Source organism: Filicampus tigris, chromosome 5, assembly GCF_054856515.1.
Source record: "Filicampus tigris isolate MCC_2025a chromosome 5, RoL_Ftig_1.0, whole genome shotgun sequence".
Lineage (NCBI taxonomy): Eukaryota > Metazoa > Chordata > Actinopteri > Syngnathiformes > Syngnathidae > Filicampus > Filicampus tigris.
This window is the reverse complement of record NC_141221.1, coordinates 2,625,344-2,638,990: the sequence shown is the minus strand read 5'-3', so window position 1 is coordinate 2,638,990 and position 13,647 is coordinate 2,625,344. Positions and strand designations below refer to the sequence as shown.

At 43.7% G+C, this 13,647-nt stretch overlaps 1 protein-coding gene across 11 annotated transcripts in view; it reads right to left on the bottom strand.

Annotated features, from left to right (window-relative positions):
* The window catches only part of ank1a (ankyrin 1, erythrocytic a), a 98,893-nt gene that overhangs the window by 15,257 nt on the left and 69,989 nt on the right, over positions 1-13,647 (bottom strand). For 9 of the 11 annotated variants that reach the window (XM_086029756.1, XM_086029757.1, XM_086029766.1 and 6 more), the window contains 15 exons: positions 12,178-12,298; positions 11,930-12,008; positions 10,771-10,883; positions 10,458-10,682; positions 9,319-9,473; positions 9,019-9,230; positions 6,920-7,124; positions 6,299-6,395; positions 4,893-5,121; positions 4,682-4,810; positions 4,476-4,595; positions 4,307-4,391; positions 4,115-4,189; positions 3,884-4,015; positions 3,628-3,780 (listed from right to left, as the gene is read on the bottom strand). In XM_086029756.1, coding sequence (XP_085885882.1) covers positions 3,628-3,780; positions 3,884-4,015; positions 4,115-4,189; positions 4,307-4,391; positions 4,476-4,595; positions 4,682-4,810; positions 4,893-5,121; positions 6,299-6,395; positions 6,920-7,124; positions 9,019-9,230; positions 9,319-9,473; positions 10,458-10,682; positions 10,771-10,883; positions 11,930-12,008; positions 12,178-12,298 — 2,130 coding nt within the window. The remainder of the gene's footprint in view (positions 1-3,627; positions 3,781-3,883; positions 4,016-4,114; positions 4,190-4,306; positions 4,392-4,475; positions 4,596-4,681; positions 4,811-4,892; positions 5,122-6,298; positions 6,396-6,919; positions 7,125-9,018; positions 9,231-9,318; positions 9,474-10,457; positions 10,683-10,770; positions 10,884-11,929; positions 12,009-12,177; positions 12,299-13,647) is intronic. The other 2 variants (XM_086029758.1, XM_086029759.1) reach the window with 2 other exon arrangements.

The following is a 13,647-nucleotide window of genomic DNA, read 5'->3' as shown; positions in this document are numbered from 1 at the left end:
GACAGAAGTGACAAAATGGCCGCCCCCTCAGATGGCTAAAATCAGGTGGATTAACTCTTATTCCACAAAGGCAATATTTATCAGAATGCCTTGTTACGACTGGTAACATTATTCTTGAAAAAAATATGTTTGGGTTGACTTCCGCGTTAAAGTTAAAGTCAGTTGTTTTGACTCTAAGATACATTAACTACCTGCATAGTTACATATGTTTATGTCTCGTTATTGGTTCTACTAAATATCAACATCCACTTCTTGAGGTCTTCAGTTTTTTTTTCCCCAACAGTCTGCTATGCAGCATAATAAATTACAGTCGTTATCTAGCTTCCCCTCTTCCTGGTAATAAATCAAAAGCTATTGGAAAAACTGTGTGATCAATAAAATAAAATGAATTAAGACTGGAGAGCAAATCAGTGAAAAGGATGTGAAATGTACATTACTGTGCAAAAGTCTTCACTAGCTTTCCGATTGCAATGAAATCCCAAATAATCCCAAAGGTTCAGGCAACCTTTAAAAAACAAGGCATATAAATAAGAAGACAATTTATGGAAATCACGGCAGCGTCACCACCTGTGAATGCTGAGACTTTTGATGAACGTCTGAATAAGTTCACCCGGAAAATCTCAAACGTCCTGGATGCTGTTTTTTCCTATCGTCATGTAAACATGAAACACCTTGGACGTACACTACAAGCATGATGACTTTAAAATCAAAATGCAGGAAAGCGGAACATAAGTGAAGAACTAAACTCCAAGTTAACGTTGACCTGCTTCAAATGTTGCCAATGTCGGCTCTTTTTTTGTTGTTGGAATTTTAACAAGGTAATTTTGTTCTCTTTGCTTTGCCTTTGAATGTCTTCAGCTGCTCTGTTTAGAAAAGATTTTGGGTGTTGTGCTTTTGGTTTGCGTGAAACACATTTGCCCAGTGTACGAAATGTGCTGACTCAATAAAGTTGCCTTGCCTAACAGACCTAATGGTGGCCTTTTTGCACCAACCTTTGCACAGTATTGTCAATATATAATACAGAAAGAAAGTGGTGACAATGCACACTTATAGGAGGGCATGAAGCAGCATTGGCTCTCACACAAACATGAAAAGGCTCACGCTTAGTCAAACAGATTGAAATAACAAGATTAACAAGGAAGGACATGTTCCAAATCGGGACAGAGGAGGTCTGAGGGGAGGTGCGACGTGAAATCGATGCCAATACAGTACAACAATTTGATTGTTTACATACAATAACCCATTAAAAGAACACCACAGTCACGAAACCACAACATTCGTTCATGGACACTCTAGTCATTGATTACAAAAAAAGGTTTTGACACCTTTTTCACCCCCCATAGGAAGACCACCGAGGACAGAAAGGAACATTCATAGGCAGGCGCGCCATGCAAAGGTAGCCGTGGCATGCAGTTTTGGTGCATTGTTCGCGATCTTAACTCGTGCTGCTCACATCCAACTATGTGCGTGCAAAGGCAGGGGAGGCGGGCACAAGCAATCAGGGTAAGGGAAGGACATTGTGGGGGAAGAGAAAATAGAAAGGAGAGCGTGATGAACACAGGCGCAAAGTTGGGGAGAGAGCGAGGGTCATCCCCCCCAACCCCGCCCCCACCTCTCTCCCAGTAGGCACTGAGAGCACACACAAACTGTGTGAGGTGAATCATTCACAGAGCGGACACTTACAAACGTGGGAGTTTCAAGACTCTTACAAAAAAAAAAAAAAAAAAAAAAAAAATAGAAATCACAAATCACGAAAGAAAAAGGCACGAAAACGTCGCAGGTAAATCAAAGGAAAAATATGGGTCAGAGGTCAACATGAGGTCGGCATGAGGTCAGAGTTCGGAGGAGGAGGAGGAGGAAGAGTAAGGCTGCAAATGACATGTCCACAGAAAAAAGAGGAGGACAGATTCACAGGGAATGACAACAGGGCTCCCAAAATGACATTCAGTGCACCAACAGCATTATTAGTCCTAAAGAAACTCAAACTTCCTCAAACTGGCCTTCATGCAACAGGACAAGTTCGGCAAAATTGAATAGGAAGGTCTCTCCGGACTCAGAGGGTGCGTTTTATTCTCTCCATGTATAGTTCCGACTGTCTTTAACTGTGAAGGATCTTGGCAGGAATATCGCAGGGCAAAGAGTAAAGCACCGTAACTTGGATTTAATTTGATTTAATTTCATATATATATATATATATATATATATATATATATATATATATATATATATATAATGATAACTATTCATATTTTTAATGTAATGTGTTCTATTTTGTACCCTTCTGGCTGAAAACAGTTATGGGGAAATACAATATTTTGAGTGCATTAAGTCTGTACTAATACTAACAATAGTACTAATGAATACTGTAGGTCCTCCACGTCTGTGTTTGTGTTGTGCCACAACTTGCTGCTGCTGCACACTGATGTTTATGTCGGAAGGTCCACGCCTCACACTAGACTTGCACTGCACAATCGAGTCCACTCACACACGATTGACATATTAAGTCAATAATTAGTTGCGCATACTCGACCTGATCCATTTTAAATTCAAACTTCAAGGGTACGATAATTGTTTTTAAATACATTCTCGAAAAAAAAAAAAGAAGGAAAATCACGACATGATATTGTATTACTACTAATTACATAAAAAAAATTGCAATTAAAATGGCTGGGCTGAAAATGCCTTTGGGAGGCAGCAAGGACAAGACGAGATGGCAATCAGATCTGATGTGATCTGAAATATTTCTTCCTTTCTTTGGCTTTGGTTTCTATGCGTGGTTACATCTCGTTAGATTGCCTCCAGTTTTCACAGAATTGCGCCAGTAGCCTGTCCGACCTCGGATACAGGCTCGGGTGGCCAATTTTCCACCGGTGAAAATGGAGTCAATGAGATAAGGTAGGGCATGCGTGAAAGAAACCACAAGAAAAAGGAATTCCGGACTGTGGACCGACTCTTGCTCGTCGGCCAACACTTACGATCGACGTGCGGTCCGATCGTGTACAACGATTACGTGCTGCAATATGCCGCGGTGGCGGTGGATGCTTGCATCTTATCCAAACAACAATGACGGACGAATAGAACAATCCGAACGGAACGGCAGACCTGAGATGAGATCGATACAGGAGCTACTTCAACAATTCTACCTTTACAAGGAGAATGATATTCATTCGCGAGAAGGGCAAAATACTAAAAGCCTAAAAACGGCTCTCAATAAACCGCAATTCGGTTCGACACTACCGCAAACAATAAAAAAACGCATTTATCGAAAAGACAATTTAGGAACGTCCTCACGGTGTCAAATTTGTCCGCCCAAGCTGAGCATATTATCTTTGTAGAGGAAGATTTGTCGAGACAATTCTCGTATTCGATCTCATTCGATTCTGAAGCTCCAGCCGGTGGAAATAATGCGTCGCGGAAGGCACGACAGGGGTCGCGACGCAGCGGTAGGAGCGTCCTGAGTCCATGAGCGTTTTGCGGCCATAACTCCCCCGCGAAGGTCTCGAGGCAGCAGCATTGGTACGCGTCAGATGAGTCGGGAAATAAGAGCGGGGATTCAGAGAGGTCTTCGGAGGATTTTGGGGAGGAAGCCGAGATGGCGCACGGTCAAATTTGGGCTAGAGAGCTCACCATTGGTCATAGCGGGGGAGAGGTGTTCTCTTTGGTTATGTCGTCTGCCGAGTTCACGCGAGCCTTGCCTGGGAGGCTGCGGCGGTTGGCCCTCGAGCATGGTGACGATGTCCATGCGGTCGACGCTCTTCAGGGCCGCGTACAAGGTCTCCACTGCAGCGGCGCAGGCCAACACACAAGAAGAGAGGGCTCTCAGGACAAAGCGCTAGCCGCACGGCGAATTTGGGTGGCCGGATTTCGAGCAGCCTGCACTGACTTTTGGCCCGCTTGCCCTCGCGAGTTGCCCACAGGTTGAGGAGTGCCGAACTCTGCTCCAGCAAGGAGTTGGGATTCTCCACACGGATCTTATTGATGTCATCCACGCCGAGCTGGAGCTCGCGGGCCAACTCTGAGGGGAATGAACAGCGAGGTACCAGCTAAGGCGGGCGGGCGCACGTTTGCTTTCCAAACGTGAAAAGCGACGCGGGGAACATTTGTCTCGACTTACCGGCCCAGCTCAGTCCCAACTGCTCTGCGATCACAGCCATCTTGAGCTCGGTCCTCTCCATGGCGCTCATCGACGCTGCGAGCGGCAGAACGTGTGACAAAAAAACAACAACAAAAAAAAAACAACATTTTTGTCTTGATTCTTTATTTGTTTCGTAAGTTCATTTTGCAGATCGGAGAAGGTGATTCGTACCCATGGCCGGTTCGTTCAGGGCGCTGTATCTTTCTCTTAGAGCCAGCGGGGTCAGAGTTCGCCTGCGGTCTTCACTCGCAATAATCTACCGACCAAGTACACAACAAGGGCCGTGGTATAAAAATCGAGACGGCGACAGACGCTGGCGTGCGCCCACTCTGAGTTGCACCTTGATGCATGGAGGCATGGTAATGTTGAGGTTACACAACACATGTTGACTGTCTTCATACTTGGTGGTCTTGCGAAGGAAAGACAGGAAGCCGGCGTGCTCTTTGCTGCTATCCCTCACCTTGTACGCAAGGCACAAAAAGAGCAATGAAGGGTCGCTCACATGCAGTGCATTTAAAGGGACAGCTTCGGCGGACACGTTGTCACCTTAACAGAGACAGGAAGTCTGTTATCTCTGAAGGCCTGGAAGCTGAAGCAGCGAGGCTGCTGGGCGGCCTTGCGCACCGGCACGAGATTCCCGGAGCATTCCAGGTGAAGCGGCATTCCCTCCATCACCTGTGAGAGGAGGTACGTAAATGTCGATTCTTAAATACTGCGTTGTGAAACAATGCCCGTGATGCAGTTTTGCCCAACCGACCTCAATGTCCCTGCTGCGGGCCACCTCTGCGAAGTTCTCATGCTGCTCCAAGGTCTTATCCATCTTGTCGTCCGTCATGCAGTAACAGCGCAGGCGGCCTTCGCGTAACTCGCTCATCTTGGCGAAAACGACAAACTTCGCCATGTAAGGTACGGCTGACAGCTCTTTGTAGAGAAGGTTGGCAAAGGAGACGGACTCTGCTGTGCGAGGACAGTCTGCCAGCCAGAACCTAGGAGGGACCAAAAAATAATAAAAAAAGAAAAGACACAGCAGATGATATTCATGCAAACATTTGGTGAACCTGCACAATCTAAAACCTTCAATTTCAATGGTGGTCGGTGTCGAAACACGCATCGTGAGGACCGGGGGAATGTTTAATGCTAACCTGCTAAAATACATGACTTGCAGTTGAACCTCGAAAGTAAAACTAAAAATCACTGCAACATATCCGATCTCTCAAGAGACGTCAACGTCTTGTGGGCATCATTAAAGTTTCATTTTTGTTTTTTACAACGCCGCAGAAAATTTGCCATGATGGTGAAGATGAAAAAATGAAAAAAAGCTACTTATGGTGACAGAACGTCATTTCCTGCATATTTCCGTTCACTATTCATGTATTCCCCTATTTGCTTTTTTCCCCATCTGCTCACCCCCAAAAATCATCTTTTCACAGTTTTTTAACTTTGACTGAAGATGCCACAAGTTGGACTCAAAGCCTTGGAAAGTAGTAATTGGTGTCAAGGAAGTATTGTTAGTGATAGATCTTGACAGGTTACGTTCACACTGCAGGGTGTGATGCCCAATTCAGATTTTTTTTTGGTGAAATCGGATCTTTTTATATTCTCGTTCACATTACAAAAAACAAATGCGACTTCTTATGCGAACAGAACACATCCGTGATGTGACATGCGTGCGCGCAAGGCACGACTTCCAGCGACATGCACACAAAAAAAAACAAAACAAAACAAAACAAAAAAAAACTGACGTCACGTGCTACAACGTGATAAATACGGTCATGCATGTAGAAGCTCATCCTATCATCTCATATCGCTTCATGAATTTGTGGTTCATTTACGGTTGAAATGAATACCGGCAATTCTAAAAATCTTTGGAGGGGCATCAACGACATGCGATTTTTCACACGCACAAGAGCAGGATTGCAATAGTTGTAATTGAATTATTTCTTTGTAAACTTGGATGGCAGTTAAGAATGTTGAATTGTTATTTACATTTTTTGTACGCTTAATTAAGCTTTCGTGAAATGTATTTTTCCCGGAACGAATCATGAAAGTAAGCATTTTCTGTTCTTTAAAAGCTTGGTTTTAAATCCAGCTCTCGTGCAAGTGTACCCAATGTTGTCTTCTGCGGGTATGGTTAAGTGGTTAAGTGTAAGCAAGTAGACCTACCGTGCAGAAACATTGGTTGTAAAACTGGCACATTCGTTTGCGTAGACAAGCTTGGTGGTACCAGTGATGTCCTCCCATTGGGCAGCAGCTGTACCACCTAAGAAGCACAAGATGAAATTTGAATTCACACGAATCACCAAAATATATATTTTTAACCCTTAAAGCGGAAATCATCCCAAACATTTTTCCTTCAAGAATATGTTCTATGCAAGCCCATTACTTGAAACATGGCATTGTGGTTAATAGTGTCTTTGCGGAATGTGAGTTAAGCAGCAAATCCAACCCATTTTTAGCCATCTCAGACGGCTCAGCTGTGATTGGTCGTTATCTAAACCCTGAGCAACTCTGATGTCATTTTCAGTCGACAGAAGTGACAAAATGGCCGCCCCCGGAGAAAGCTAAAAAAAAGGGTGGATTAACTCTTATTCCACCAACGCGATATTTATCAGAATGCCCCGTTTCAACTAGTGGGCTTGCACAGAACATATTCTTGAAAAAAAAAAGAAAAAAAAAAAAAGAAAAGATGTTTGGGTTGACTTCCACTTTCAGAATTATGAACGATACAAGGTTCCTTGAAAGAGCGGACCGACAACTAGCACTGCCAGCAGGAGCACGCAGTACCTATGACAGAGCAAAGCAGGCGAAGACTGGTGGTATCACCCTCCCCAGAGTCTCGGGGGCTTTCCCGCCAGGATGGAGGAAGGGGGATGCGGAGGCCGATGGGTCGGTGAAACTTTCGTCGGCGAGGTTCCACCGTCACCACGGGGCTAAAGTTGGCTTGGTTACCAAGCAGCTTAGCTACCAACTCATCCGGCACGGGCTGAGCCTGAGGTCGAATGTCAGTGACGCAGGGGTGGAACAACAAAACAGTCAAGAAGTGATTAAGCAGAACGTATCAAAATGTGACGGGGATAGAAGGAGGGAGTTGAAGTGAGGAGAGATGGGAAGGCAAAGAAATGAGACCAGAGTAAACAACAGAAAACTAAACTCACATTACACACATTAAAAACGAATCTGCTTTTAATAATGCGTGGAAAAACATGAAACCAAACTGGTTGTATGAGATAATAAATCGTTTTTATTGTGTGAGACTTGAAATCAAAAGTTTCTGTACATTTTTTTCCAACAAAGAAGAAACATTCCTAAAGCAGCAACATAAACAAAACTTAAGAGTGGGTGCTGAATCTTACACAGTAACCACATCAATTTAACTTTCATTAATTTACCATTTTCATATTGATCTTACAACATGAGTGCTAGTTTTTAAGTTAGGAAAACTAAATTAGCTTAAGATGGTGTCGAACAGACAAGAGGGAGGCCCATAAATGTAGCTACACGATGCGTCTACCGCAGGGATGGGCAACTGGGGGCGCATGAGACGCATGTCATGTGGCCTTTGTCCACACTTGGAGTGGCCATGGATTCGTTTTGAAAAGGAAAAATGTTTACTGTTCCCGAGCCACTGAAACCACAGGACGGCAGGCACCGCTCGCCGGAGCCTTCAACCCTGAGGCTGTAATTGTGAAGAAGAGCGTGTCAAGGCCTCTAAACATCGATCGGAAAAGCTACATTAAGTCAAGTGTGCATGTAAACGAGTGCCCTGTTTCGATACCCCCATTTAAAAACTTTCTTTTTTTTTTGGTAGCAGGTGTAAATGTGTTTTCAAACACAAGCGGATTCATTCGGACTTCATTTCATTGCCGGCGTTTTTTTTACCCTTGCGGCGACCATCCAACTTCGGGATCGAAATATTTATATATTTATAACCGACATTGCTCCCCCTTGGAGTCATAATTGTTAATCTACAGTTCACCAGTATTTGTACATCATCAAAATACAAACAGGAAATTGCACTTCAGAAATCTGAGCATTTGTTGCATACTAGCTTAATGACTCAACAAAAAGCAAATAAATGGTTAGTTACTGTACTATTTAAATAAGATATAAAATTGGTTTTCTGAATTAGAACGTTTTTGTACCCAATAACATGAATGACATAATTGGACTGATAAATACATTGTAAGTCATACTGTACATTGTTCTAATCACTAATCAACATAGTCGATTTTCTGACTATTCTTACAGTTGTGTAAATGATGTTTCTAAAGTTTACACCAATGTGTCTGGTCCAGATGATTATTGCAGTAAAAAGCCCAATATAGAGGCCACGTTTATACGATATTTGGAATTTTGTAGGGGCACATGCAAGAACAATGATGAAAATATGACCAGAAAAAAAAAGTATGTTTTTTTTTTTAATTTTTACAATATATGGACATATGTATTGGGTTAATCAATCAAGAAATTAATTGATAAGGTCAAGACACTTTTTAATTCCCTTACAAGAAATTTTGGACACGAGTCTACAGAAGAAGGAACTATAATTATAATCGCGGAGTGTCCTCCAGTTCCAACATCAGTCGCCGCTGACACAAATTCTGGATGAAGAAAACATTTGCTTGCATTTTCACACCCAAAAAGGTCTCCCAAAAATGTATGTCCATACAGTGTACCAGGAAAGAAATGAAGGGAAAAATTCATAAGGCCACAAACTGGCATTCTAGTGTAAAGGTGCAAAGTGCATGCACTCGGCAGCAAAATGAAATCCCCAAGCATGCAAGGCTGATATGATGCTGAATATATCCAACATGCTTTTTTTTTTTTTTTTTTTTTCATGATTCTGTCTTCCTTCCTTCCTTCTCCTCTTTGTCCCATCTCACCTGCAGTCCCAGACGGACTCGCTTGGTGACTGCCGTCTCGGGAAATGTGGCCTGGACCAGCGGCACCAGTTTGCTTGTCAGAGAACCTCCCTCAGGCCCAATCAGGTCGCTCTCTTGCTGGACCCGCGACACGACGGCAAAATAAAGCGGGAAGTCAGTTGAGATGATGCGGCGAATTCGCTTCTTCCCGAGCTCCTCCTGGCTTTCCAAGTCTGTGCGCAGAAGAAAACGACTCCATGAAATGATTGCGCATTAGGCCGCGGTCACGTGTGAAGACCTCCTTAGGGGAACGATTCTTACCTTCGTCCATCCCATTGAGGATCGTTTCAAGAACCTCGTCGCCATAGCGATTGCGGTGTTCTTTCCACACAGATCCATTCTCGCTCCTCAGCACCACGAGCTCGCGGTCGCCACGGCCCAGAGCGGCAAAGTGAGGGATCTCCACGATCGCGGGTCTGTCACACGAAATGTATTTTATGAAAGCCTTCCTCACACCATTTTACCATTTTGCATCAAAATATGTCACGGTATAATCATTCTGCAATCCTTTGACCTCCCAAAGGAATCAAATCAACTCCTGTTTCAGTCCATTTCCCTCAAAAAGTGCTTTTTTTTTATCCTTTGGTATGGGTGTCAATGTAATTGATGATGGCCATTGGTGTAGAAGATGCATTTCATAAAAAATAAAAAAAAACACACGCCTTATGCATTCCAATTTACATGTATGCGTATTTTAAAGTGGAAACGAACCCACACATATTTTTTTCAAGAATATGTTCCCAGCAGGCCCACTAGTTGAAACACGGCAATCTGATTAATTGTGTGTTTTTGGAATATAAGTTAAGCAGCAAAATGCACTCGTTTTTAGCCATCTCAGGGGGCGGCCATTTTGTCTTCTGTCGACTGAAAATGACATCACAACTGCTCACAACGACCAATCACGGCTGACCTGTTTTCTGAATCCGAGCCATGATTGGTTGTTGTGAGCAGTTGCGAGGTCATTTTCAGTCGACAGAAGACAAAATGGCCGCCCCTAGAGATGGCTAAAAACCAGTGGATTAACACTTATTCCACAAATGCAAAATGAATCAGAATGCCGTGTTTCAACTAGTGGGCCTGCTGGGAACATATTCTTGAAGAAAATATGTTTGGGTTGACTTCCGCTTTAAGTGTACTTCCAAGTGGAGAATTTGGTGAATTACTTTTTTTAAACAAGATGTCAAATATACAGAATCATCCATCCATCCATCGCATGTACTGTTCATATAACAAGATAAGACAACATTGTATGTGGTCTATCCACAACGAATCTCAATGGAATTGGCTGAACAATTTCAAATCCAACGTATCGCCCGGCGGGATACAATTGGATAGCCCAGCCCGCCTGCGGCACCGCATCAAAGCAAAGAAAAAGACCACGACAAAGATGTCGTCCTCACCCAAGAAACTGCATGCCAGCTGGGCCGAGGGAGATTATTCTGCTGGCCAGGCCCTCTCCCTCAACAAGCGGAGGTGGGCTGGTAAGCTTCTGCGGCTTCACCAGGCGGCAGGTGATGCGGGTGGGAGCCGCACAGGTCCTTGGCGGGATGATGACCCGCAGACCGTTGTGCCTGCTCCCTCGCATTGAGCCGCCACGGGCATCCACCATAAAACTGACCAGAAATCTGTTGTTGCACATGAACCGAGTCCACTTTCTTTTCACATACTGAATTGATCGCAGGTCAAGGTTGTGAAATGTGCCACTGAGCTGACCCTGTGTGTATGGGGCTGGCGACTGGGCTGACGTTGTCTGACGTTTCCGTTGCTGGGCTGCTGGGGATCAGGGAGTCGTCATCATACTCTTTTGGCAGTGGAAGTGGAGTGTGCTGCAGATAGAAGACAACAAACGGATCATGACACTGGTAAACCAAAGCTGCAAAATGTTTGACGCTAAAGAGTTGACACGTATAGGGCTCAATACTGAGATCTGCGTTGAAGTGTTTTATTTTGTTGACAACGTAATGATTCACATTTTCAGAGAGGTATTTACGCATCAATGCTTATTACTGGAAACGAAAGCTGCTGTGCAGTTTTACACCACTGCAAACCACAATAACGACGACAATCATATGGTTGAAGCGGAAGCCAACCCAAAGGTATTTTTTTCAAGAAAATGGTCCCAGCAGGCCCACTAGTTGAAACACGGCATTCGGATTAATTTTGCGTCTGTGGAATATAAGTTAAGCAGCAAAACGCATTTGTTTTTAGCCATCTCTGCGGGCGGCCATTTTGTCACTGCTGTCGTCTGAACATGACATCACGACCGCTCACAACGACCAATCACGGCCGTCCTGTTTTCTGAATCTGAGCCGTGATTGGTCGTTGTGAGCAGTCGTGATGTCATTTTCAGTCGACAGAAGTGACAAAATGGCCGTCCCCAGACATGGCTAAAAACGAGTGGATTAACACTTTTTCCACAAACGCAATATTTATTAGAATGCCCTGTTTCAACTAGTGGGCTTGCATAGAACATATTCCTGAAAAACAAATGTTTGAGTTGACTTCCACTTTAAATAATACTGCTTTGACAGAAACAACTTGACATTGTCATTTTTGACAGAATTTAGACTGGGATTGTGCAAGTTGTCAAACTTTTAGGCCGTCAGGCTGCATATGATGACATAAACAACAATTTACACGGTCATTGGACTACTTTTACATAAGAAATGGATGCATAAATATACGCAATTAAGCGTTGAAAGGAGCGTTTCAATAGGCTTTAACCATAGTTAAAGAATGTACCACATTAAACAAACCTATAAACAGATTATGAGTGAACAAATCGACCTTGTAAATGAATGAATGATGAATTTTGATTCAAATGATCCTATGCCGTCAAATATGTGAGAGCCAATTCATGCATGTGCTCAACCTGATCTAGCTCGTGTTCCTTCAGGATCACAGTCTCGGGTGAAACACGTGGAATCCTGGGAATGGCCGGAGAGTAATTTCTGTTGAATGAGAAAAACAAAACCCCGCAAAACGTCAGACTGAGATGGTTTCGCTGGTGCACCCCCTCCCCCCACCCCCCTTTGGTGTTTTTGTTTTGTAAGTAAGTCATCTACGTTGAGTCCCCTGCTATCCAGTTTGACTCTCTCCCCCGCTTCCCAGCCCCCTTACGCTGTGCCCAGCCCTCTCTCGTACTCCAGTGATTTCTTGGGGGAGAGGAAATCGTCATCATGGTCTTTCATGTCATCCATCTTCATGTACCTGGCCCCTTCGGTCCCCAGGAGCTCCTCTCCTTCATATAGAACAACATGCCAAAGAGAGCGAACAGACCGAGGTCAGGTTGGTCAAAAACCGCAAAAAGGGGAAAGAAAGAGAGAGAGAAAAAGGGCAAGGTGTTAATCAGCTGTTTGAGCGGTTGGACATTGTGGAAATCAGGCGAAATGAAGCATGAATGATGTGGATCTGCACAGTTACAGTCACTTGTTAATGGCAAGCACAACCTCACAACAAACACTTCAACGATGACAATGTTTTATGACACACACCAGCTCATCAAAATTGCAGCACTTGCATTGCAAACGTAGTCAAGAGAACAAGAAGGATTACAAGTTGAAACAATAACAAAGAACAGAAAGCAAGGTAGCAGAATCTGTGAGTGAACCTGATTACTTACCCCTAGAAAACATGGCATTTTTTTTTTTTTTTTTTTTAGATCAAAGGTAATAAAAAATTCATTTCTGACTGTGTCAGCTACTTTTTACCCTCTGAAAACAAGTGCAGAGTTCACTGGTTCATATGGCTTTATTACATCATGAGAGTCCTGGATCTTGTTTCGTGTACTGTGTGTTATCACATGTAATACATATTTCAAACATCCGCTCAGCTACTTTCTAAATTTAGAGCAACAGTAAAAGCCAATTAAAATGATGGACTGGGCCGGCCTGAAATAATGACGGAATGCTGACTGACTGACTGACGTTCCAACCAATGAGTCAACAACGCCTTTGCGGTTACTTTTGCCGTTGGTCTCTGACGCCGTCCTAGCGCAAAGGGAGTTTGCAAACTTCGGGGGGGACGAACCCTCACAGGTTAGCGTCACACGTACGACAGAACACGGATGGATTGAAAACTTTACCAAAAGAGAAACAACACCCCGACACTTCTGCCATTGCCCAGTGAATGGTGAGGGATAGGTTAAGGTACGTAATTTTAAAATCAAAAGTTTAAAAGTAGAGGTGTGCCTTTTCCTAAGTCGGTCTACACTCTGATATGCTTTCAAAAAAAAGTAATAATGAGGCTTGGTAAAGCACTTTGGCAAATATATGGTATAGATAAAACGCTGTGTAAGTGTTACTCCTTTTACTATTTACCACAAGTGCTCAATGATGCAGAATTTAGCCGATTGGACCAACATCAACAAACGTGTTTCAAGTGGAAGGAGACACGCCAAACAACTACATCATTTCATATTGTTCCATAACAGAACTCCATGCCAAGTGTTTTCCCCCATAATTGCTCCCACGTCACAGACATTCAAGTCAGTGATTGAGTGTTACACAGACACTTAAAGGTTACAGACAGTGTGGCTACGCGCACACGGCAGCGAGAAACTGGAGTGGGTATCACGGTGAACACCGGCAC